The sequence below is a fragment of the Salvelinus fontinalis genome, chromosome 13 (assembly GCF_029448725.1).
Source record: "Salvelinus fontinalis isolate EN_2023a chromosome 13, ASM2944872v1, whole genome shotgun sequence".
NCBI classification, from domain to species: domain Eukaryota; kingdom Metazoa; phylum Chordata; class Actinopteri; order Salmoniformes; family Salmonidae; genus Salvelinus; species Salvelinus fontinalis.
The window spans coordinates 3,500,206-3,525,923 of NC_074677.1; the positions used below are offsets into that span (position 1 = coordinate 3,500,206).

At 48.0% G+C, this 25,718-nt stretch overlaps 1 protein-coding gene across 2 annotated transcripts in view; it reads left to right on the forward strand.

Moving 5' to 3' along the window:
• Positions 1–25,182, forward strand: part of LOC129867928 (teneurin-2-like) — a gene marked incomplete at its 5' end in the record, with an annotated part of 49,543 nt that extends 24,361 nt beyond the window's left edge. Inside the window, 15 exon segments of one of the 2 annotated variants that reach the window (XM_055941416.1) lie at positions 950–1,087; positions 1,253–1,514; positions 1,767–2,034; positions 2,579–2,722; positions 8,182–8,434; positions 9,747–9,767; positions 9,991–10,223; positions 11,228–11,382; positions 13,500–14,374; positions 15,542–15,717; positions 16,551–16,786; positions 19,975–20,271; positions 21,151–22,771; positions 22,882–23,012; positions 23,140–25,182. In XM_055941416.1, the coding sequence (XP_055797391.1) occupies positions 950–1,087; positions 1,253–1,514; positions 1,767–2,034; positions 2,579–2,722; positions 8,182–8,434; positions 9,747–9,767; positions 9,991–10,223; positions 11,228–11,382; positions 13,500–14,374; positions 15,542–15,717; positions 16,551–16,786; positions 19,975–20,271; positions 21,151–22,771; positions 22,882–23,012; positions 23,140–23,877 (5,548 nt within the window). 2 annotated transcript variants of the gene reach the window in all.
• Between the last annotated feature and the right edge of the window lie 536 nt (positions 25,183–25,718).

Here is a 25,718-nt window from a genome sequence, read left to right on the forward strand (position 1 = left end):
CTTCCAGAAGGGCAACCATCTCTGCAGCACTCCACCAATCAGGCCTTTATGGCAGAGTGGTCAGACGGATGCCACTGGTCAGTAAAAGGCACATGACAGCCCGCTTGGAGTTTGCCAAAAGGCACCGAACTTCTTCCATGAGAAACAAGATTCTCTGGTCTGATGAAACCAAGATTTGTTATCTTTGGCCTGAATGCCGAGCGTCACGTCTGGAGTAAACCTGGAACCATCCCTACGGTGAAGCATGGTGGTGGCAGTATCATGCTGTGGGGATGTTTTTCAGTGGCAGGGACTGGGAGACTAGTCAGGATCGAGATCCTTGATGAAAACCTGCTCCAGAGCACTCAGGACCTCAGACTGGGGCAAAGGTTCACCTTCCAACAGGACAACGTCCCAAAGCACATAGCCAAGACAACGCAGGAGTGTCTTCTGGACAAGTCTCTGAAAGTCCTTGAGTGGCCCAGCCAGAGACCGGACTTAAACCCGATCGAACATCTCAGACCTGAAAATAGCTGTGCAGCAACGCTCCCCATCCAACCTGACAGAGCTTGAAAGGATCTGCAGAGAAGAATGGGAGAAACTCCCCAAATGCAGGTGTGTCAAGCTTGTAGCATCATACCCAAGAAAACTTGAGGCTGTAATTGCTGCCGAAGGTGCTTCAACAAAGTATTGAGTAAAAGGTCTGAATTCTTATTTAATGTGATATTTCTGTTTTTGATATTTTATAAATTTGTTAAAATTTATAAAAACCTGTTTTTGCTTTGCCTTTATGCAGTATTGTGTGTAGATTGATGAGGGGGAAAAAACGATTTAATCAATTTTAGAATAAGACTGTAAACGTAACAAAATGTGGAAAAAGTAAAGGGGTCTAAATACTTTCCGAATGCACTGTACATTAAGAGATTTGATTCATGTGTTGTTACACCATCTTCATACCTTTACCTTGCAGCTATATCCTCTCTTGCAGCCTGGCAGCGTTGATCCGAGGCCAGGTCGTGACCACGGACGGGACTCCCCTGGTGGGGGTCAACGTGACGTTTGTCAAGTACCCTCACTACGGCTTCACCCTGACTCGGCAGGATGGCACGTAGGTGATTTTTTTGGTGTTTGAATATGACAACAGATCTTTAGATGTATGGATGGATTTATGTCCCTTAGGTCCCCCGTGACTTAGATATCTTTGAGTCATTTGAGGATGGTGAGGATCAAAGGGTTTATAACCCCCTTGTCCTCTGTCTTTGTTCCTCTCTAGATTTGACCTGGTGGCCAATGGGGGTGTGTCTCTGGCCCTGCGCTTCAAGCGAGCTCCGTTCCTGAGCCAGGAGCGCACGGTGTGGCTACCCTGGAACCGGTTCTATGCCATGGACACGCTGGTGCTGAAGACGGAGGAGAATACCATCCCAGCCTGTGACCTCAGCGGCTACGTCCACCCAGACCCTGTGGTGGTGGCCTCGCCCCTCTCCTCCTTCTTCAGCTCCCACCCTGCAGAGAGGCACATCATCCCTGAGACTCAGGTACATACACATCTCTCTCTCTCTCTCTCTCTCTATCTCTCTCTCTCTCTAGCTCTGTTTCTCTCTCTCTCTCTCTCTCTCTTTCTCTCTCTAGCTCTCTCTCTCTCTCTCTATCTCTCTCTCTCTAGCTCTGTTTCTCTCTCTCTCTCCCTCTCTCTCTAGCTCTGTTTCTCTCACACTTTCTTGTCTTCTCTCTCTCACATCTCTCTCTTCCTCTTCCTCTTTCTTTCCCTCTCTCCCTGCTCCTCCTAGGTGGTTCATGAGCAGCTGGAGATCCCGGGTACAGGTCTGAAGCTGTGCTACTTGAGCTCTCGTGCCTCCGGGTACCACGCACTGCTGAAGGTGACCATGACCCAGGCCCTGGTGCCTCTCTCCCTGGCCAGGGTGCACCTGATGGTGGCCGTGGAGGGACATCTCTTCCAGAAGTGGTTCCACGCCTCTCCTAACCTGGCCTACACCTACATCTGGGACAAGACAGATGCCTACAGGCAGAGGGTCTATGGTCTGACCCAGGCGTCTGGTGAGTAGCAGCGTGAGATGTTTGGTCCGTTATATGTAACCATCTATCCAGACACAGTACCATGTTATCTGTTACTGCAACAGGTTGGCAGACCTTTCTGACAATCTCTCACTCAACGAATCAAACATAAGCTTTCTATCTTTCTCTAAATTATCACATGTTTAATTAAGTAGACACCAGCACAGTAACATACTGTGCTACTGTGTAGGTGTGAACAGTTGTCTACCTCGGGCCCCATCCATTCACACATACAGCATGTGATCAGGCTGAGTATGTTTCTCACACACACACACACACACACACACACACGCACACACACACGTCTCATTAAATGTCACTCACCTGATTAACATTCTTATTGAAGTAAACTCAACCTTGTCCACGTGTGTGTGTCACGTGTGGTTGGTGTGACCATGAAGAGTACATTTAAAGCATTCACTGACTGTACGTGCCATGCAATGTGATTCAACTCTGTGTTACTTATGAGGTGATGCGGAAGTTTGGGATGGAGAATAAAGTGGTATTCTCCTCTGTTTTTCTACAGTGTCAGTGGGGTTTGAGTATGAGACGTGTCCCAGTCAGATCCTGTGGGAGAAGAGGACAGCGGTGCTGCAGGGATATGAGCTGCTGCCCTCCAACTTAGGGGGCTGGTCCCTGGACAAACATCACTCCCTCAACATTGCCAGTGGTACGACCCGACAACTTTTGTTTTAATATTTTATGGATTTTATTTATTTTATTGAGATAGGACAGTGGAGAGTAGACAGGAAAGGTAAGAGATTGTGAGTCGGAAAGGGCAATGTGTTCTTAACTGACTTGCCTAGTTAAAAAAAAAATACCTACATCCTTTAAAATGTCAGAACAGGGCCATTTTAGAGTTCCCTCACGCCGGGACAGATAGGCTACTATCACAGTCAGATCATTCACAACTGTGTGAATTCTTTCTGGGTTTTTTTGTTTAGTGTTGTGAAATGTTAAAAAGGTGTGGCTACATGGTCACTGAAACCAGACCACTTATTTGAGAGCATGAATGAATGTTTAACATCCAAGTAGCCTTGTCTTGTCTCATCTCTATATCAGTGCAGTGCCACTGGTAATCTCCTCCGACAACACTGGTCTTTCACCTCCGTGTTTGACAGCATTAGGCGTGCCCTGAATACCAATTGAATATTCCTGTGTGTAGGCAATGACAAGCAGGGAGTCAATGACGACAGCTGGTCTTACTGGGGTTCCACGCATAATGAAAAGACATTACAGACAAAAGACTTTACAATTTACATACATTTAAAAATCTCTCTCTGTGTGTGTGTGTGTGTGTGTGTGTGTGTGTGTGTGTGTGTGTGTGTGTGTGTGTGTGTGTGTGTGTGTGTGTGTGTGTGTGTGTGTGTGTGTGTGTGTGTGTGTGTGTGTGTGTGTGTGTGTGCGTCCAGAAGTCCCCACAAGATTAGTAAACGAACAAAAAATGTGACCAACTGAGGACATTTTGTTTGTCTCCACAAGGTCAAATGCTATTTCTATGGGGTTTAGAATGTGGGTTAGTTTTAGGGTTACGGTTAGTTTTAGGGTTACGGTTAGGTTTTAGGGTTACGGTTAGGTGTTAGGTTTTAGGGTTACGGTTAGGTTTTAGGGTTACGGTTAGGTGTTAGGGTTACGGTTAGGTTAGGTTTTAGGGTTAGGTTAGGTTTTAGGGTTACGGTTAGGTTTTAGGGTTACGGTTAGGTTAGGTTTTAGGGTTACGGTTAGGTTTTAGGGTTACGGTTAGGTTTTAGGGTTAAGGTTAGGTTTTAGGGTTACAGTTAGGTTTTAGGGTTACGGTTAGGTTTTAGGGTTACGGTTAGGTTTTAGGGTTACGGTTAGGTTTTAGGGTTACGGTTAGGTTTTAGGGTTTCGGTTAGGTTTTAGGGTTACGGTTAGGTTTTAGGGTTACGGTTAGGTTAGGTTAGGTTTTAGGGTTACGGTTAGGTTTTAGGGTTACGGTTAGGTTTTAGGGTTACGGTTAGGTTTTAGGGTTACGGTTAGGTTTTAGGGTTACGGTTAGGTTTTAGGGTTACGGTTAGGTTTTAGGGTTACGGTTAGGTTTTAGGGTTACGGTTAGGTTTTAGGGTTACGGTTAGGTTTTAGGGTCACGGTTAGGTTTTAGGGTTACGGTTAGGTTTTAGGGTTACGGTTAGGTTAGGTTTTAGGGTTACGGTTAGGTTTTAGGGTTACGGTTAGGTTTTAGGGTTACGGTTAGGTTTTAGGGTTTCGGTTAGGTTTTAGGGTTACGGTTAGTTTTAGGGTTACGGTTAGTTTTAGGGTTACGGTTAGTTTTAGGGTTACGGTTACGGTTAGTTTTAGGGTTACGGTTAGGTTTTAGGGTTACGGTTAGGTTTTAGGGTTACGGTTAGTTTTAGGGTTACGGTTAGGTTTTAGGGTTACGGTTAGGTTTTAGGGTCACGGTTAGGTTTTAGGGTTACGGTTAAGTTTAGGGTTACGGTTAGGTTTTAGGGTTACGGTTAGTTTTAGGGTTACGGTTAGTTTTAGGGTTACGGTTAGTTTTAGGGTTACGGTTAGGTTTTAGGGTTACGGTTAGGTTAGGTTTTAGGGTTACGGTTAGGTTGTAGGGTCACGGTTAGGTTTTAGGGTCACGGTTAGGTTTTAGGGTTACTGTTAGTTTTAGGGTTACGGTTAAGTTTAGGGTTACGGTTAGGTTTTAGGGTTACGGTTAGTTTTAGGGTTACGGTTAGGTTAGGTTAGGTTTTAGGGTCACGGTTAGGTTTTAGGGTTACGGTTAGGTTAGGTTTTAGGGTCACGGTTAGGTTTTAGGGTTACAGTTAGGTTTTAGGGTTACGGTTAGGTTTTAGGGTCACGGTTAGGTTTTAGGGTTACGGTTAGGTTTTAGGGTCACGGTTAGGTTTTAGGGTTACGGTTAGGTTAGGTTTTAGGGTCACGGTTAGGTTTTAGGGTTACAGTTAGGTTTTAGGGTTACGGTTAGGTTTTAGGGTCACGGTTAGGTTTTAGGGTTACGGTTAGGTTTTAGGGTTACGGTTAGGTTTTAGGGTCACGGTTAGGTTTTAGGGTTACGGTTAGGTTTTAGGGTCACGGTTAGGTTTTAGGGTTACGGTTAGGTTTTAGGGTTACGGTTAGGTTTTAGGGTTACGGTTAGGTTTTAGGGTTACGGTTAGGTTTTAGGGTTACAGTTAGGTTTTAGGGTTTCGGTTAGTTTTAGGGTTACGGTTAGGTTTTAAGGTTACGGTTAGGTTTTAGGGTTACGGTTAGGTTTTAGGGTTACGGTTAGGTTTTAGGGTTACGGTTAGGTTTTAGGGTTACGGTTAGGTTAGGTTTTAGGGTTACGGTTAGGTTTTAGGGTTACGGTTAGGTTTTAGGGTTACGGTTAGGTTTTAGGGTTACGGTTAGGTTTTAGGGTTACGGTTAGGTTTTAGGGTCACGGTTAGGTTTTAGGGTCACGGTTAGGTTTTAGGGTTACGGTTAGGTTTTAGGGTTACGGTTAGGTTTTAGGGTTACGGTTAGGTTTTAGGGTTACGGTTAGGTTAGGTTAGGTTTTAGGGTCACGGTTAGGTTTTAGGGTTACAGTTAGGTTTTAGGGTTACGGTTAGGTTTTAGGGTTACGGTTAGGTTTAGGGTTTCGGTTAGGTTTTAGGGTTACGGTTAGGTTTTAGGGTCACGGTTAGGGTTACGGTTAGGTTTTAGGGTTACGGTTAGGTTTTAGGGTTACGGTTAGGTTTTAGGGTTAGGGTTAGTTTTAGGGTTACGGTTAGGTTTTAGGGTTACGGTTAGGTTAGGTTAGGTTTTAGGGTTACGGTTAGGTTTTAGGGTCACGGTTAGGTTTTAGGGTCACGGTTAGGTTTTAGGGTTACGGTTAGGTTTTAGGGTTACGGTTAGGTTTTAGGGTTACAGTTAGGTTTTAGGGTTACGGTTAGGTTTTAGGGTTACGGTTAGGTTTTAGGGTTACGGTTAGGTTTTAGGGTTACGGTTAGGTTTTAGGGTCACGGTTAGGTTTTAGGGTCACGGTTAGTTTTAGGGTTACGGTTAGGTTTTAGGGTTTCGGTTAGGTTTTAGGGTTTCGGTTAGGTTAGGTTTTAGGGTTACGGTTAGGTTTTAGGGTTACGGTTAGTTTTAGGGTTACGGTTAGGTTTTAGGGTTACGGTTAGGTTTTAGGGTTACGGTTAGGTTTTAGGGTTACGGTTAGGTTTTAGGGTTACGGTTAGGTTTTAGGGTTAGGGTTAGTTTTAGGGTTACGGTTAGGTTTTAGGGTTACGGTTAGGTTAGGTTAGGTTTTAGGGTTACGGTTAGGTTTTAGGGTTACGGTTAGGTTTTAGGGTTACGGTTAGGTTTTAGGGTTACGGTTAGGTTTTAGGGTTACGGTTAGTTTTAGGGTTACGGTTAGGTTTTAGGGTTACGGTTAGGTTTTAGGGTTACGGTTAGGTTTTAGGGTTACGGTTAGTTTTAGGGTTACGGTTAGGTTTAGGGTTAGGGTTACGGTTAGTTTTAGGGTTACGGTTAGGTTTAGGGTTAGGGTTACGGTTAGGTTTTAGGGTTTCGGTTAGGTTTTAGGGTTTCGGTTAGGTTAGGTTTTAGGGTTACGGTTAGGTTTTAGGGTTACGGTTAGGTTTTAGGGTTACGGTTAGATTTAGGGTTACGGTTAGGTTTTAGGGTTTCGGTTAGGTTTTAGGGTTACGGTTAGTTTTAGGGTTACGGTTAGGTTTAGGGTTAGGGTTACGGTTAGTTTTAGGGTTACGTTAGGTTTAGGGTTACGGTTAGTTTTAGGGTTACGGTTAGTTTTAGGTTTTAGGGTTACGGTTAGGTTAGATTTTAGGGTTAGGTTTTAGGGTTAGGTTAGGTTTTAGTGTTACGGTTAGGTTTTAGGGTTACGGTTAGGTTAGGTTAGGTTTTAGGGTTACGGTTAGGTTTTAGGGTTACGGTTAGGTTAGGTTAGGTTTTAGGGTTACGGTTAGGTTTTAGGGTTACGGTTAGGTTTTAGGGTTACGGTTAGGTTTTAGGGTTACGGTTAGTTTTAGGGTTACGGTTAGGTTTTCGGGTTACGGTTAGTTTTAGGGTTACGGTTAGTTTTAGGTTTTAGGGTTACGGTTAGTTTTAGGGTTACGGTTAGGTTTTCGGGTTAGTTTACCGTTTAGGGCTAGGGAAAATAGGATTGGACTGTATTGTATACACATGCAGTGCCATCAGAAATGATTCACACCCCTTGACTTTGTAATTGTAATGTAATATAATTGTAATGTAATTGTAATTTTTTGTCAACGATCTATACAAGGTACTCTGCCATGTCAAAGTGGAAGAAAAATTTGAATTATTATTATTTATTTTTTATATGAAAAATGAAATATTAGACAAGTATTCAAACCCCCCTCGCCCCCGCCGAGACAATACATGGTAGAAACCATTTCCTCTAGGCTCAGATGAAAGATATGACATATACAGTAGGAGTGGCTATGTCATCTACCATTCTCAGTAGCTTTCCATCTAAGTTGTGAATGACAGAGGTTTTGTCATTGTTGATCGATAACACCTCTCACACACTAACTTTACAAAATTCTGACTTACAATGCTTTTCTTTAATTATAAAAATGTTATGCTCGAGTACGATGGCTCACTGTTTGTTGTTGGCATTTCCTGTCTAAGTCTTTCCACTCTGCCAATGAAGAAATCATTAAAATAATTGGCAACGTGATGAATAAGCCATCTGATTGGATGAAAGATGCAGTTGAATTTGTCTTTCTACCCATAATTTAATTTAACGTATTCCTATTATTTTTATTCTTTATATCATTGATCTTGGCTTCATAATATAGTTTCTGCTTCTTATTGTTGAGTTTAGTCACATCATTTCTCAATTTGCAGTAAGATGTGCAGCCAGACTTATTAGCCACTAATATACTACTCTGACGCTCACCATCTGAAACTCACCTTGTTTCTATAGCAACAGTTTGAACAGTATTGGATTACAGATTGGATTACAGATTGAATGACTTTGTTTTATTTTTGGGAAAGTCTAAAATGATAAGTAAGTTCATATTAAGATGGAGGTTGATTTAAAAAGTGTCACTGGGTCTTTGTTCCCTTGCTGTATTTTTTTGGATCTAAAAAGATATTGTTTTGAATCAGAAGTGTTCGCCTCTACTGTTTCAGGGATCTTACATAAGGGCAGTGGGGAGAATGTGTTTGTCTCAGAGCAGCAGCCTCCAGTCATCAACAGCATCATGGGTAACGGGCGCAGGCGCAGTATCTCCTGTCCCAGCTGCAGTGGTCTGGCCGAGGGCAACAAGCTGCTGGCCCCTGTGGCGCTGGCCTGTGGGGGGGACGGCAGCCTGTATGTGGGAGATCTCAACTTCATCCGCCGGGTCTATCCCACCCTCAACACCACGGCTGTGTTGGAGCTCAGGTAAGGTATCAACGTACAGAGGGTGTCAGGGGAGGAGGGTGTCAGTGGAGGAGGGTGCCTGTGGAGGAGGGTTGCCTGTGGAGGGTGGTGCCAGTGGAGGAGGGTGCCAGTGGAGGGTGGTGCCAGTGGAGGAGGGTGCCTGTGGAGGAGGGTGCTTGTGGAGGAGGGTGCCAGTGGAAGAGGGTGCCTGTGGAGGAGGGTGCCTGTGGAGGAGGGTGTCAGTGGAGGGTGGTGCCAGTGGAGGAGGGTGTCAGTGGAGGAGGGTGTCAGTGGAGGGTGGTGCCAGTGGAGGAGGGTGTCAGTGGAGGGTGGTGCCAGTGGAGGAGGGTGCCTGTGGAGGAGGGTGTCAGTAGAGGAGGGTGCCTGTGGAGGGTGTCAGTGGAGGAGGGTGCCTGTGGAGGAGGGTGCCAGTGGAGGAGGGTGCCAGTGGAGGAGGGTGCCTGTGGAGGAGGGTGCCTGTGGAGGGTGGTGCCTGTGGAGGGTGGTGCCTGTGGAGGGTGGTGCCTGTGGAGGAGGTTGTCAGTGGAAGAGGGTGCCAGTGGAGGAGGGTGTCAGTGAAGGAGGGTGCCAGTGAAGGAGGGTGCCAGTGGAGGAGGGTGCCTGTGGAGGAGGGTGCCTGTGGAGGAGGGTGCCAGTGGAGGAGGGTGCCAGTGGAGGAGGGTGCCAGTGGAGGAGGGTGCCAGTGGAGGAGGGTCCCAGTGGAGGACGGTGCCTGTGCAGGAGGGTGCCTGTGGAGGAGGGTGCCTGTGGAGGGTGGTGCCAGTGGAGGAGGGGGCCAGTGGAGGAGGGTGCCTGTGGAGGAGGGTGCCAGTGGAGGAGGGTGCCTGTGGAGGGTGGTACCAGTGGAGGAGGGTGCCTGTGGAGGAGGGTGCCTGTGGAGGGTGGTGTCAGTGGAGGGTGGTGTCAGTGGAGGGGGTGTCAGTGGAGGAGGGTGTCAGTGGAGGAGGGTGGTGTCAGTGGAGGAGGGTGCCAGTGGAGGAGGGTGCCAGTGGAGGAGGGTGCCAGTGGAGGAGGGTCCCAGTGGAGGAGGGTCCCAGTGGAGGAGGGTGCCAGTGGAGGAGGGTGCCAGTGGAGGAGGGTCCCAGTGGAGGAGGGTCCCAGTGGAGGAGGGTGCCTGTGGAGGAGGGTGCCTGTGGAGGAGGGTGCCAGTGGAGGAGGGTGTCAGTGGAGGAGGGTGTCAGTGGAGGAGGGTGCCAGTGGGGGAGGGTGTCAGTGGAGGGTGGTGCCAGTGGAGGAGGGTGTCAGTGGAGGAGGGGTTAAGTAGGATGATGGGTGGAAACTAACAAGGTTGGTTTCTTTGTTTTGTTTTCAGAAATAAAGACTTGAGGCATGGGTAAGTTATGCATCCTCCAACAGCTTGGTGACATTGCCTGACATACAGCTGTAGCAAAAGCGATATTTATCTTCCTGTATTGTGGGGTGCCTTAGGAATGTATTCCCAATCTCTGTTTTAGTCCTTTGAGGGATTATCTGTCACACCTCTTAAAATTGATTTTAGTTGCTGGAGGTTATTATTATTACCATCTAAAATATTCTCTCATATAACTTCTCCGTAGGAACAACCCTACACACAAGTACTACCTAGCGGTGGATCCAATGTCTGGGTCGGTCTTCCTCTCAGACACCAACTCTCGGCAGATATACCGCCTGCGCTCGCTGACCAGCGGGCGGCAGTTGTTGGACAATGCCCAGGTGGTGGTTGGGACCGGCGAGCAGTGTGTCCCCTTCGACGAGGCTCGCTGTGGGGACGGGGGCAAGGCCATGGAGGCCGCACTCATGAACCCCAGGGGTGAGTACCCAGGAACGGGGGCTATCAACCAGGACTGGGGAGGTGACAGTGACTTGTTACTGAGTACTGTTGCAGGGCTGCTATGCTCCACACATTCACTATAAAATCAGAGCCGCTCCTCTAATTTCCTTAAGGATTATTTTGCTATAGCTGACTGTCACTTACAAACTGTCTCTTACAAACTGTCTCTTACAAACTGTCTCTTACAAACTGTCACTTACAAACTGTCTCTTACAAACTGTCTCTTACAAACTGTCTCTTACAAACTGTCTCTTACAAACTGTCTCTTACACACTGTCACTTACACACTGTCACTTACACACTGTCACTTACACACTGTCACTTGCAAACTGTCACTTACACACTGTCACTTACACACTGTCACTTAAACTGTCACTTAAACTGTCACTTACAAACTGTCACTTACACACTGTCACTTACAAACTGTCACTTACACACTGTCACTTACACATTTATTGTGGGATTTTACACAGGTTCACCTGCTGTTCATTTGGGGTGCTTAGCTGTCACTCAATATCACAGGAGGTTGGTGGCAGCTTAAATTGGGGAGGACGGGCTCGTGGTAATGGCTGGAGTGGAATAGGTGAAATGGTATCAAATTCCATTTGCTCTGTTCCAGCCATTATTATGAACCGTCTTCCCTCCACTGCTCAATATCTATCTAGGGTAGGCTATCTTCAGGGGGTGGGGGTAATGGAAACGACAGTGATTTGTTCAGAGCAGTGACCTGGAAAAGAGACGATGGCACTTCTTGACACCAAACTGCCAGGCGTAGTGTTGCACTGTCACTTGGTGTCACAAGAAAGATGACAAGCTAGCACACCGACATCCGGATGTCATTGTGATGAGACGACAGAATGCCTGACGAGCACAACTTTGCCTTTGTTTTGACTGTTTGTGTTAGCAGCACCAGAAGTAGTTTTCACACGTCAGAATGTTGTGATTTCTAACCCTGTCCCCTCTTCCGTCTTCCTGTCTGTCAGGGATCGCTGTGGATAAGAACGGTCTCATGTACTTTGTTGACGCCACCATGATCCGTAAGGTGGACCAGAACGGAATCATCTCCACCCTGATCAAGACCAATGACCTCACAGCGGTTCGCCCACTCAGCTGTGACTCCAGCATGGACGTCAGTCAGGTCAGGAGGGAAACATGGGAAGCAAAAAATCTATGTTTTATATCTTTATATTTTGGACTTATAGGCCCTTTGGGGCAAAACACCTGTGTAGCGCTGCTGAGGCTAGACTTTGCAGTCTAAAGGATCTTTCCATTCCTCTGCCTTATGGCCAAATACACTAAGCTGGACAACTACAGAGACTGTATTTTAAAGGGATATACACTACATGACTAAAAGTATGTGGACACCTGCTCGTCGAACATCTCATTCCAAAATCATGGACATTAATATGGAGTTGGTCCTCCCTTTGCTGCTATAACAGCCTCCAGTCTTCTGGGAAGACTTTCCACTAGATGTTGGAACAATGCTGCGGGGACTTGCTTCCATTCAGCCACAAGAGCATTAGTGAGGTCGGACACTGATGTTGGGCGATTAGGCCTGGCTCGTGGTCGGCTTTCGTATTAATCCCAAAGGTGTTTGATAGGGTTGAAGTCAGGGCTCTGTGCAGTCCAGTCAAGTTCTCCCACACACCGATCTCGACAAACCATTTCTGTATGGACCTTGCTTTGTGCAAGGGGCATTGTCATGCTGAAACAGGAAAGGACCTTCCCCAAACTTGTCTAGAATGTCATTGTATGCTGTAGGGTTAAGATTTCCCTTCGCTGGTGTAACAGATGTAACTTTACGCCGTCCCCTCGCCCCGACACGGGCGCGAACCAGGGACCCTCTGCACACATCGACAACAGTCACCCACGAAGCAGCGTTACCCATCGCTCCACAAAAGCCGCGGCCCTTGCAGAGCAAGGGGAAACCCTACTTAAGTCTCAGAGCAAGTGACGTAACTGATTGAAATGCTACTAGCGCGCACCCGCTAACTAGCTAGCCATTTCACATCCGTTACACTCACCCCCCTTTCAACCTCCTCCTTTTCCGCAGCAACCAGTGATCTGGGCCAACAGCATCAATGTAACAGATAACTTCCCCTCGCCCCGACACGGGCGCGAACCAGGGACCCTCTGCACACATCAACAACGGTCGCCCACGAAGCATCGTTACCCATCGCTCCACAAAGGCCGCGGCTCTTGCAGAGCAAGGGGCAACCCTACTTAATGTCTCAGAGCAAGTGACGTAACTGATTGAAATGCTACTAGCGCGCACCCGCTAACTAGCTAGCCATTTCACATCCGTTACACTGGAACTAAGGGACCTAACCCAAACCATGAAAAACAGCCCCAGACCATTATTCCACCTCTACCACTGTACAGTTGGCACTATGCATTGGGTTATGTAGCGTACTCATGGCATCCACTAAGCCCATAGTCCAATGGCGGCGAGCTTTATACCACTCCAGCCGGTTGCTGGGGGGGGGCTAGAGAGAGATCTACAGAGGACTGGGGGGGACTAGAGGGAGAGATCTACAGAGGGCTGGGGGGAGACTAGAGAGAGATCTACAGAGGGCTGGGGGGAGACTAGAGGGAGAGATCTACAGAGGGCTGGGGGGAGACTAGAGGGAGAGATCTACAGAGGGCTGGGGGGAGAAAGACTAGAGGGAGAGATCTACAGAGGGCTGGGGGGAGAAAGACTAGAGGGAGAGATCTACAGAGGGCTGGGGGGAGAAAGACTAGAGGGAGAGATCTACAGAGGGCTGGGGGGAGACTAGAGGGAGAGATCTACAGAGGGCTGGGGGGAGACTAGAGGGAGATCTACAGAGGACTGGGGGGAGACTAGAGGGAGAGATCTACAGAGGGCTGGGGGGAGACTAGAGGGAGAGATCTACAGAGGGCTGGGGGGAGACTAGAGGGAGAGATCTACAGAGGGCTGGGGGGAGACTAGAGGGAGAGTTCTACAGAGGGCTGGGGGGAGACTAGAGGGAGAGATCTACAGAGGGCTGGGGGGAGACTAGAGGGAGAGCTCTAGAGGACTGGGGGGAGAAAGACAAGAGGGAGAGAACTACAGAGGGCTGGGGGGAGAAAGACTAGAGGGAGAGATCTACAGAGGGCTGGGGGGAGAAAGACTAGAGGGAGAGATCTACAGAGGGCTGGGGGGAGAAAGACTAGAGGGAGAGATCTACAGAGGGCTGGGGGGAAGAGTTCCAGTGGATTTGTGATGACTCATGTGTTCTGTGTCTGTTGATCCAGGTGCGTCTGGAGTGGCCCACTGACCTGGCGGTGAACCCTACAGACAACTCCTTGTATGTTCTGGAGAACAATGTGATCATGCGCATCACTGAGAACCACCAGGTCAGCATCATCGCTGGGAGGCCCATGCACTGCCAGGTCCCAGGCATCGACTACTCCCTGAGCAAGCTGGCCATCCACTCAGCTCTGGAGAGCGCCACGGCCATCGCCATCTCCCACACCGGCGTGCTCTACATCGCCGAGACGGACGAGAAGAAGATCAACCGCGTGCGGCATGTCAGCGCCTCCGGAGAGATCTCTCCGCTGGCCGGCGCCACCTCTGAGTGCGACTGCAAGAACGACGTCAACTGCCAGTGCTTCTCTGGCGACGAGGGCTACGCCACAGACGCCGGGCTCAACGCCCCCTCCTCGCTCGCCGTGTCTCCCGACGGCACACTGTTCATCGCTGACCTAAACAACATCCGCGTGCGGGCGGTGAGGCGCAACAGGCCCATGGCCACGCCCATAGGGCTGTATGAGGTGGGGTCGCCACGGGAACAGGAACACTACGTGTTCAGTAGAGATGGGCTCCACAGACACACAGTCAGTCTGATCACCGGAGAACTCCTGTATAACTTCACCTACGGGCCGGACGGGGAGCTGGCTGCTGTGGCTGATAACTGTAACAACACCCTGAGGGTGAGGAGGGACGGCTCTGGCCAGCTGAGGCTGGTGCTGCTGCCTGAGAACCAGGTGGTCAGCCTGGGGCTGGACCCCGCCGGCGGCCTGCGCTCCGTATCTGCCCTAAACCAGGAAGTGGCGCTGATGAGCTATGCTGCGAACACAGGTCTGCTGGCCTCCAAGGCTGATGAGACTGGATGGACCAACTTCTACGAGTAAGGGAAAGGGAAAAGGGCGATACCTAGTCAGTTGTACAACTGAATGAAAGGGGGATACCTAGTCAGTTGTCTAACTGAATGAAAGGGGGGATACCTAGTCAGTTGTCCAACTGAATGAAAGGGGGATACCTAGTCAGTTGTCCAACTGAATGAAAGGGGGGATACCTAGTCAGTTGTCTAACTGAATGAAAGGGGGATACCTAGTCAGTTGTCCAACTGAATGAAAGGGGGGATACCTAGTCAGTTGTCTAACTGAATGAAAGGGGGATACCTAGTCAGTTGTCCAACTGAATGAAAGGGGGATACCTAGTCAGTTGTACAACTGAATGAAAGGGGGATACCTAGTCAGTTGTCCAACTGAATGAAAGGGGGGTACCTAGTCAGTTGTCCAACTGAATGAAAGGGGGGTACCTAGTCAGTTGTCCAACTGAATTAAAGGGGGATACCTAGTCAGTTGTCCAACTGAATGAAAGGGGGATACCTAGTCAGTTGTACAACTGAATGAAAGGGGGGTACCTAGTCAGTTGTCCAACTGAATGAAAGGGGGATACCTAGTCAGTTGTCCAACTGAATGAAAGGGGGGATACCTGGTCAGTTGTCCAACTGAATGAAAGGGGGATACCTGGTCAGTTGTACAACTGAATGAAAGGGGGGATACCTGGTCAGTTGTACAACTGAATGAAAGGGGGGATACCTAGTCAGTTGTACAACTGAATGAAAGGGGGGTACCTAGTCAGTTGTACAACTGAATGAAAGGGGGATACCTAGTCAGTTGTACAACTGAATGCATTCAACTGAAATGTGTCGGTTACTGGCCCAACGCTCTGTGTGAATATACTTGTGTATATATGTGTAATGTGACTGGGTAAATGAACAATTCAGTGATATAACTCACATGCTCATGTGGGCTGAAGTAAATGAGTAATCACCATGGAAATAATGCATTAGTCAGAGAGAGAGAGGTCTGGATTCTGTCAGATCAACAGTATGGTTATGTCACTGTCACCATCTGGTATCTGACACTGGTACTACACTGAGTACTAGAGGACATCTGTTGGTCTCACGTTTGATTAAACAATCAAGCTTTGTTTTCCAGCACACATGTAGGATTTTTTCCTCCATGTCTACTTGACTCAGCTCCGTCCTATTCTCTCCCCCGTGCAGGTATGACAGTGAGGGACATCTGACTAACGTCACCTACCCTACGGGAGTGGTGACCAGCCTGCACCGGGAGATGGAGCAATCCATCAACATCGACGTGGAGAGCTCCAACAGAGACGATGACGTCACCGTCCTCACCAACTTGTCCTCTGCGGAGGCGTCCTACACCGTGGTGCAAGGTAACTAACATGTCACCTAAAAATATCATTCTCATAAAAATATATTCTACCAATTGGAATTTCGTCATGTTACTGCCCAACAAGACGGCCCCTGATCCCAGAGGTTATTACAGCCGTTTAGTGGGGAGGGGGAAAAGAGCAATAGAGAACGGATTTCCCCACTGACCCACGGGGGTGTGACAGAAAATAAATGCAATTTCATCTGTACGTCTGGAAACTACTGGAGTCGTGAGAATAAGAATTGAATAGATTTATATGAAAGTCTGCCCTGGGGGGGGCTCGTAAAAGCGGGCAAACTGACTTGGCTACCTTTAACTGCACACTTTATTTAAATCTAATGTGGGAGTTCTGACTGAAATGGAGCCTCCAAAGTAAATCTGTCTTTAAAGGCTCGCTAAGTTTACTTCTCCTGTTTCAAGGAGATAAATTGAGTTTGAAAGATGTTAAGAGCTGGTTTTGAGTACTCTTGTTTTGTTAGACGTGTTTCAAGAAGTTTTCCTCACGTTAAACTCCATGGATTATTTTGTTTCCAGATACCTTTTTTCCCTCAATTGTAGTCCATGATCTCATTACTGCATGGAAATGGAATAAAATGCTCATGTTCTGCATTTTGCTGAGAGACTAAAAACCCTCTTATCTTTGGTCATGTCATTCTGAGAGAGGATACTTGTTATTGTCTGGGAGAAAAGTACACACATCCAGAGACTGCATTTCCTCTAATGCAGAGCATTCAATCACATCAAATGGAATGTCTTCTCTGTAATAAAACGTGCCTTTTTAGTTTCTCACTTCTCATATAACGTGTGTGTGTGTGTCTGCTGCTCCCCCTGCAGACCAAGTACGGAACAACTACCAGTTCTGTTACAATGGCACTCTCCGGGTATCGTATGCCAACGGCATGGGCCTCAGTTTCCACACAGAGCCCCACATCTTAGCCGGCGCAGTCAGCCCTACCATTGGTCGGCGTAACATCACTCTGCCCACCGACAGCGGGCTGAATTCCATCGAGTGGAGGATGAGGAAGGAAGTCATCAAAAGTAAAGTGACCATATATGGCAGGAAGTTGAGGGTAAGCTGGAGTGCTCGAATGTCAATCCATTTCTGGAGGTTTTTTTAATCAATGCAGCTTGTTGTCTGTCAGACTAAAGGCCGTCTCTGTATGATAGCACGTGTCACTGAGAAGAAAAATAGAGCTACAATATACAATTTACAGAGTAATGTTGTATTTAAATATATATACAGTGTATTCAGTCCCCTTGACTTTTAAAAAAAAAAAAAATACTTTACAGCCTTACTCTAAAATGGATTAAAATAAAACAATTCTTCATCAATCTACACACAATACCTCATAATAACAAAGCAAAAGCAGGTTTTTAGACATTTTTGATAATTTATTAAAAATAAAAAATAAACGTAATATCACATTTACATAAGTATTCAGACCCTTTACTCAGTACTTTGTTGAAGCACCTTTGGCAGCGATTACAGCCTCGAGTCTTAGTGGGTATGACGCTACAAGCTTGGCACACCTGTATTTGGGGAGTTTCTCCCATTCTTCTCTGCAGATCCTCTCAAGCTCTGTCAGGTTGGATGGGGAGCGTCGCTGCACAGCTATTTTCAGGTCGATCGTGTTCAAGTCCGGGCTCTGGCTGGGCCACTCAAGGACATTCAGAGACTTGTCCCGAAGCCACTCCCGCATTGTCTTGGCTGTGTGCTTAGGGTCATTGTCCTGTTGAAAGGTGAACCTTCGCCCCAGTCTGAGGTCCTGGGCGCTCTGGAGTATGTCAAGGATCTCATTGTACTTTGCTCCTTTCATCTTTCCGTCAATCCTGACTTGTCTCCCAGTCCCTGAAAAACATTCCCACAGCATTATGCTGCCACCACCATGCTTCACCGTAGTGATGCCAGGTTTCCTCCAGACGTGACACTCGGCATTCAGGCAAAAGAGTTCAATCTAGGTTTCATCAGACCAGATAATCTTGTTTCTCATGGTCTCAGAGTCTTTAGGTGCCTTTTGGCAAACGCCAAGCGAGCTGTCATGTGCCTTTTACTGAGGAGGGGCTTCCGTCTGACCACTCTACCATAAAGACCTGATTGGTGAAGTGCTGCTGAGATAGTTGTCCTCCTGGAAGGTTCTCCCATCTCCACAAATGAACTCTGGAGCTCTGTCAGAGTGACCATCGGGTTATTGGTCACCTCCCTGACCAAGGCCCTTCTCCCCCGATTGCTCAGTTTGGCCGGGCGGCCAGCTCTAGGAAGAGTCTTGGTGGTTCCAAACTTCTTCCATTTAAGAATGATAGAGGCCACTGTATTCTTGGGGACCTTCAATGCTGCAGAAATGTTTTGGAGCTCTACGGAAAATTCCTTCGACCTCATGGCTTGGTTTTTTCTCTGATATGCACTGTCAACTGTGTCTTATATAGACAGGTGTGTACCTATCCAAATCATGTCCAATCAATTGAATTTACCACAGGTGGACTCTAATCAAGTTGCAGAAACATCTCAAGGATGATCAATGGAAACAGGATGCATTTGAGCTCAATTTCAAGTCTCATAGCAAAGGGTCTGAATACTTATGTAAATAAGGTATTTCAATTTATTTATTCTAAAAACCTGTTTTTACTTTGTCATTATGGGTTACTATGTGGAGATTAATGAGGAAAAAATGTATTTAATACACACTTCCTCCCTCTCCACAGGTACCTGTGACTAATGTAATGTCCTTCCTCCCTCTCCACAGGTACCTGTGACTAATGTAATGTCCTTCCTCCCTCTCCACAGGTACCTCTGACTAATGTAATGTCCTCCCTCCCTCTCCACAGGTACCTGTGACTAATGTAACGTCCTTCCTCCCTCTCCACAGGTACCTGTGACTAATGTAATGTCCTTCCTCCCTCTCCACAGGTACCTGTGACTAATGTAATGTCCTTCCTCCCTCTCCACAGGTACCTGTGACTAATGTAATGTCCTTCCTCCCTCTCCACAGGTACCTGTGACTAATGTAACATCCTTCCTCCCTCTCCACAGGTACCTGTGACTAATGTAATGTCCTTCCTCCCTCTCCACAGGTACCTGTGACTAATGTAATGTCCTTCCTCCCTCTCCACAGGTACCTGTGACTAATGTAATGTCCTTCCTCCCTCTCCACAGGTACCTGTGACTAATGTAATGTCCTTCCTCCCTCTCCACAGGTACCTGTGACTAATGTAATGTCCTTCCTCCCTCTCCACAGGTACCTGTGACTAATGTAATGTCCTTCCTCCCTCTCCACAGGTACCTGTGACTAATGTAACATCCTTCCTCCCTCTCCACAGGTACCTGTGACTAATGTAATGTCCTTCCTCCCTCTCCACAGGTACCTGTGACTAATGTAATGTCCTTCCTCCCTCTCCACAGGTACCTGTGACTAATGTAATGTCCTTCCTCCCTCTCCACAGGTACCTGTGACTAATGTAACATCCTTCCTCCCTCTCCACAGGTACCTGTGACTAATGTAATGTCCTTCCTCCCTCTCCACAGGTACCTGTGACTAATGTAATGTCCTTCCTCCCTCTCCACAGGTACCTGTGACTAATGTAATGTCCTTCCTCCCTCTCCACAGGTACCTGTGACTAATGTAATGTCCTTCCTCCCTCTCCACAGGTACCTGTGACTAATGTAATGTCCTTCCTCCCTCTCCACAGGTACCTGTGACTAATGTAATGTCCTTCCTCCCTCTCCACAGGTACCTGTGACTAATGTAATGTCCTTCCTCACTCTCCACAGGTACCTGTGACTAATGTAATGTCCTTCCTCACTCTCCACAGGTACCTGTGACTAATGTAATGTCCTTCCTCCCTCTCCACAGGTACCTGTGACTAATGTAATGTCCTTCCTCCCTCTCCACAGGTACCTGTGACTAATGTAACATCCTTCCTCCCTCTCCACAGGTACCTGTGACTAATGTAACATCCTTCCTCACTCTCCACAGGTACCTGTGACTAATGTAATGTCCTCCCTCCCTCTCCACAGGTACCTGTGACTAATGTAACATCCTTCCTCCCTCTCCACAGGTACCTGTGACTAATGTAATGTCCTTCCTCCCTCTCCACAGGTACCTGTGACTAATGTAACGTCCTTCCTCCCTCTCCACAGGTACCTGTGACTAATGTAATGTCCTTCCTCCCTCTCCACAGGTACCTGTGACTAATGTAATGTCCTTCCTCCCTCTCCACAGGTACCTGTGACTAATGTAACGTCCTTCCTCCCTCTCCCCAGGCCCACGGCAGGAACCTCCTCTCCATTGATTTTGACCGCAATACTCGCACAGAGAAGATCTATGACGACCACCGTAAGTTCACGCTGAGGATCATGTATGACCAGCAGAGCCGTCCGGCCACCTGGCTGCCCAGCAGCAGTCTGGCTGTGGTCAACGTGTCCTACTCCCCCACCGGACGCCTGGTGGGCCTGCAGAGAGGCAGCATGAGCCAGAGGAGCGAGTTTGACACCTTTGGACGCATCCTCTCACGCACCTTTGTGGACGGGAAGGTGTGGAGCTTCAGCTATCTGGACAAGGTGAGGCATTCTGATACACTACTGGGTGTGTGTGTGTTTCTGTATGTCTGCGTGTCTCTGTGTGTTTCTGTGTTTCTGCGCGTCTCTGTGTGCCTCTGTATGTCTGCATGTCTCTGTGTGTCTCTGTGTGTCTCTGTGTGTCTGCGTGCCTCTGTGTGCCTCTGCGTGTCTCTGTATGTCTGCGTGTCTCTGTGTGTCTCTGCATGTCTCTGTGTGTCTCTGTGTGTCTGCGTCCCTCTGTGTGCCTCTGCGTGTCTCTGTATGTCTGCGTGTCTCTGTGTGTCTGCGTGTCTCTGTGTGTCTCTGTGTGTCTCTGTGTGTCTCTGTATGTCTGTCGTCTCTGCGTGTCTCTGTATGTCTGCGTGTCTCTGTGTGTCTCTGCGTGTCTCTGCGTGTCTCTGCGTGTCTCTGCGTGTCTCTGTGTGTCTCTGTGTGTCTCTGTGTGTGTCTATGCGTGTCTATGCGTGTCTCTGCGTGTCTCTGCGTGTCTCTTTGTGTCTCTGCGTGTCTCTGCGTGTCTCTGCGTGTCTCTGCGTGTCTCTGCGTGTCTCTGCGTGTCTCTGCGTTTCTCTGCGTTTCTCTGTGTGTCTCTTTGTGTCTCTTTGTGTCTCTTTGTGTCTCTGTATGTCTGTCGTCTCTGTGTGTCTCTTTGTGTCTCTGCGTTTCTCTGTATGTCTCTTTGTGTCTGTCGTCTCTGTGTGTCTCTGTGTGTCTCTGTGTGTCTCTGTGTGTACTGTTAGTTGCCTGGGAACAAAGTGCCAGACAGTTTTCCACTGTTGCCTGTCTCTGAGTTTTATTGTTTAAGTTTTTCAAGGTGTCCAGACAACAGTACAGAATAAAATAATAAATATGACTTTTCTTTCCCATCTCTCTCCTCAGTCCATGGTGCTGCTCCTCCAGCAGAGTCAGAAGCAGTACGTGTTTGAGTTTGACACCTCAGGGCGTCTCACCTCTGTCACCATGCCCAGCATGGCCAGACACACCATGTCCACCCACGTATCCGTCGGCTACATCCGCAACATCTATAACCCTCCCGAGAGTAACGCCACCGTCATCCACGACTTCAGCGAGGACGGACGACCGCGTGCCACCTTCTACCTGGGCACGGGCCGACGCGTCATCTACAAGTACGGCAAGATGGCCAAGCTGTCTGAGGTTCTGTATGACGGCACAGCCGTTACGTTCAGCTACGACGATACGACCGGCGTGTTGAAGATGGTCAACCTGCAGAGCGGGGGGTTCTCCTGCACCATCCGTTACCGGAAGATAGGCCCTCTAGTGGACAGACAGATGTATCGCTTCTCTGAAGAGGGCATGGTCAACGCCCGCTTCGACTACACCTACCATGACAACAGCTTCCGTGTGGCCAGCATCAAGCCTGTGATTGGTGAGACGCCCCTGCCCCTGGACCTCTACCGCTACGATGAGATCTCAGGCAAGGTGGAGCACTTTGGCAAGTTTGGCATTATATACTATGACATCAACCAGATTATCACCACGGCAGTGATGACCCTCAGCAAGCACTTTGACGCCCACGGCCGCATCAAAGAGGTGCAGTACGAGATCTTCCGCTCACTCATGTACTGGATGACGGTGCAGTATGACAGCATGGGCCGGGTCATCAAGAGAGAACTGAAGATCGGGCCGTATGCTAACACGACACAGTACCGGTATGAGTACGATGGTGACGGCCAGCTTGTCGGGGTCAAAGTCAACGACTGGTCCACCTGGCGTTACAGCTACGACCTGAACGGCAACTTGCACCTGCTGAACCCTGGGAACAGCGCCCGTCTGCTGCCACTGCGCTACGACCTGCGAGACCGCATCACCCGCCTGGGCGACATGCAGTACCGTGTGGACGAGGACGGCGTCCTGAGCCAGCGCGGCGGCGACGTGTTCGACTACAACTCCAACGGGCTGCTGGAGCAGGCGTACAGCCGCACGCCCGGGGGGTGGAACGTTCGTTACCGCTACGACGGCATGGGCCGCCGCGTCTCCAGGAAGACCAACGAGGGAGAGCACCTGCAGTTCTTCTACGCTGACCTCAACTACCCCGGCAGGATCACCCATATTTACAACCACTCTGGAGGGGAGATCACCTCCTTCTACTACGACCTGCAGGGTCATCTGTTTGCCATGGAGGTGAGCGGCGGGGAGGAGTATTACATCGCCTCGGACAACACGGGCACGCCGCTCGCCGTCTTCAGCAGCAACGGACAGATGGTCAAGCAGCTCCAGTACACTGCCTACGGGGAGGTGTATCACGACTCCAACCCTGACTTCAACATGGCGGTGGGCTTCCACGGAGGGCTCTACGACCCCCTCACCAAGCTGGTGCACTTTGCCCAGAGAGACTACGATGTCCTGGCAGGTAGATGGACTGCACCAGACCATAAACTCCTACCTAAGATCGGCAAGGAACCAGCCCCATTCAATCTGTACATGTTCAAGAACAACAACCCACTCAGTGATATGATAGACATCAAGAGCTACGTGACAGGTGACCATGATTGTGTTTCTTTTCCTTATGACCTGTTCTCAAAAAACAAATTCATCAGGTCAGCTAATTATGTTGTGACATCTTGACGTGTTTTAAATTCTATTTTGCAGACGTGAAGAGCTGGTTGGTGATGTTTGGTTTCCAGCTCAGTAACATCATACCAGGCTTCCCCAGACACTCTATGGATTTTGTTGACCCGCCTTATGAACTACTGGCGAGCCAGGACTGTGAGACTGCTCCGGTGAGTTATTTATAAAAAAAATACATATTTGACCTACTGATAACTAAGACTACACAGGCGAATCTCAATGTAATTGATGTTAATTCATTTCAATATAACAATCCCGCTGACCCTCTGCTGTTTCCAGCTGATCACAGGGGTGCAGCATGCGGCGGAGCGCCACAACCAGGCCTTCATGGCTCTGGAGGGGAGGTTGCTCAACAAGGAACGCCGGGCCAAACGGGACAAGCCTGGCTACTGGTTCGGCACCAAGATCCCCATCGTGGGCCGGGGCATGATGCTGGCCATCAAAGAGGGCCATGTGGTGACTGGTGTGTCAGGCCTGGCCAGTGAGGACAGCCGTAAAGTGGCCCAGGTCCTGAACAACGCTGTCTATCTGGAGGGGACCCACTACACCATAGACGGGAAGGACTGCCACTTCTTTGTGAAGCTGGGCCTAGCTGACAGTGACCTGCTGTCTCTGGGGCTGAGCAGTGGGAGGAAATCTCTGGAGAACGGCGTCAATGTGACCGTCAGCGGACGCTCTCGCCGGGGCGTCACCGTGGAGATCCACACGGTGGCTTTGTCCCTGAGCGTACGTTACGGCCTAGCGGCTGACGTGCTGGAGAAGGAGAGGGGTCGCCTGCTGGAGCAGGCCCACCAGAGAGCCCTGTCGGGGGCCTGGATGAGAGAGCAGCAACATCTGAAAGAGAGCAGAGAGGGAGGGAGGCTATGGGCAGAGGGAGAGAGGCAGCAGCTCCTGGCAACAGGGAAGGTGCCAGGTTACGATGGGTACTATGTGCTGCCTGTGGAGCAGTACCCAGAACTGGCAGACAGCATCAGCAACATCCAGTTCTTGAGACAAAACGAGATGGGCAAGAGGTAACAGAGCACAGGACAGCCCCTTTGACACTTCATCTCCTAGGGAGAGTAAACATGGGGTTTCCCTGGAAATGCTGCAAGGGCATCTAAGAGGACATCATCTCACAAAACAGATGTCCTGCTGAAGGTTAAAACAGCGCCTGAATGAGTTCAGACAATGATTTAGAAAAAGCACCCTTAACTACTAATGATAATGAACTTACTTTTTTAAGAGGGGGAAAAGAGGGATTTTGAAAAACTAGAAAATCTTTTTACATTTTTTGGGAGGGATTGGTATTGATGCCAATGAGGAAAAAGTTAACTGCTTTCAAACAACTTATCAGACATACCCAACAGAGCACAGACAATGGCAACCCAGTCAAGGCTTTCTAACGGCTAAACCACTCTGAAACTGTGTCAGAGCGCTGTCTGGAGAACATAGAGCCATCACTTGCCAATAAAGTCATAACCATGAACAATGTTTAAGGACACGCAGTTGTTCTTCATTCAAGGTACATAGTAATATATGGTTTAATTTAACAAAGACAGATATTGAGGATGTGACATGTATGTTGATGTGTATGTTCCCGTGCAGTAGACTTTGAAATAAGACTTTCACTTCTTGTCGACTGCCAAGATCAGTCAGGAAACCCTCTCTCACTTTACTGAGATTTCAAGAAAAATAGAAATGGACTCAAAGGCTATTTATTTTAATCTGTTTGTTTTTTTCTTGCTCTTTTTGTTTGCACTATATGACAATCATGATGAATTTGTATTGAGGAAGACATGCATAATAGTCATATTTTCTTTTTGTAAAATGTGAAAGTATTCTCAATGTTTATTTATTTAAATTTGCAGCCCAGGACAACATGTTACAGTGTACGTGTATGTCGTGTTTTGATATTGTTTACATTTTTTGTCTTTACAACTGTGAAACCTGTTTCCCTACACATTACCGAGTTAAATGTGTACATTCATTCAGCAACACAGATCCATGTCCTGAAAGCGGTCTAATTTGTACATTTCTCAAAAGAAGTGACTTTACTATTGTTCTGTGAAAATCCCTAGAAGAGTGTCTACTTACTGATCGTATTACATTTGATTGGTCAAACTCAAACCTCCCCTTTCAACACGGGAGCTTTTATTTCATTTTTTTTAACTGAGTGGCATCTCTGTAACCACACCAATATCTGTAAAACGTATATTTTCACTGTGAAGAACCACAGTATGGATGTCAATATGTACATGAATAGGTATCATGAAACATTCTTTACACTAGGGTGAGGATTATGTGAGAAGTTTATCAGAATAAACTTGTTTTTTCATGTTGCATGGACTGTTTTTTTTCCTCTTTTGGCAAGGAGCTGTGGATCGATGTGCTTCCCTGAGGAAGGCAGTGGAGGACTAACTTCCACTCAGCACTTACACTATTTTTGTCAGTAGCCTAAACTTTGAAAATTGCGAATAAATCAAAGCAAATGAATCTGCCAAATGCTGAGTGGCAGGTTAAATTGGCTTCCTTGGTAATGCTGAGGTAAATTAAGATTAAAGGCAGGTATTGTATTATTCCAATTGAGATCATTGGAGGCAAACCACTTCCTGTCAGCTGCAGTGGGTTCTCATGGCTCCCAGGTTATTTTTACAGTTTTAATTATCACCTGCCAGAAGCATCTTTGAACCCTGACCCTGCCGTATAAAGACTGACTGGAGTATCGCAGTGATGTCGAGAACGGTCCGACTCCAAGCTAACAAGCATCTGTAATCATTAACATCTCCATTTGCATATCGGCCTGAGCGCCTCCATGACAGTAAAATAATCTATAGAACATGGGTCAGGACAGATACTCAGCAGGTCAGAATGTTCTG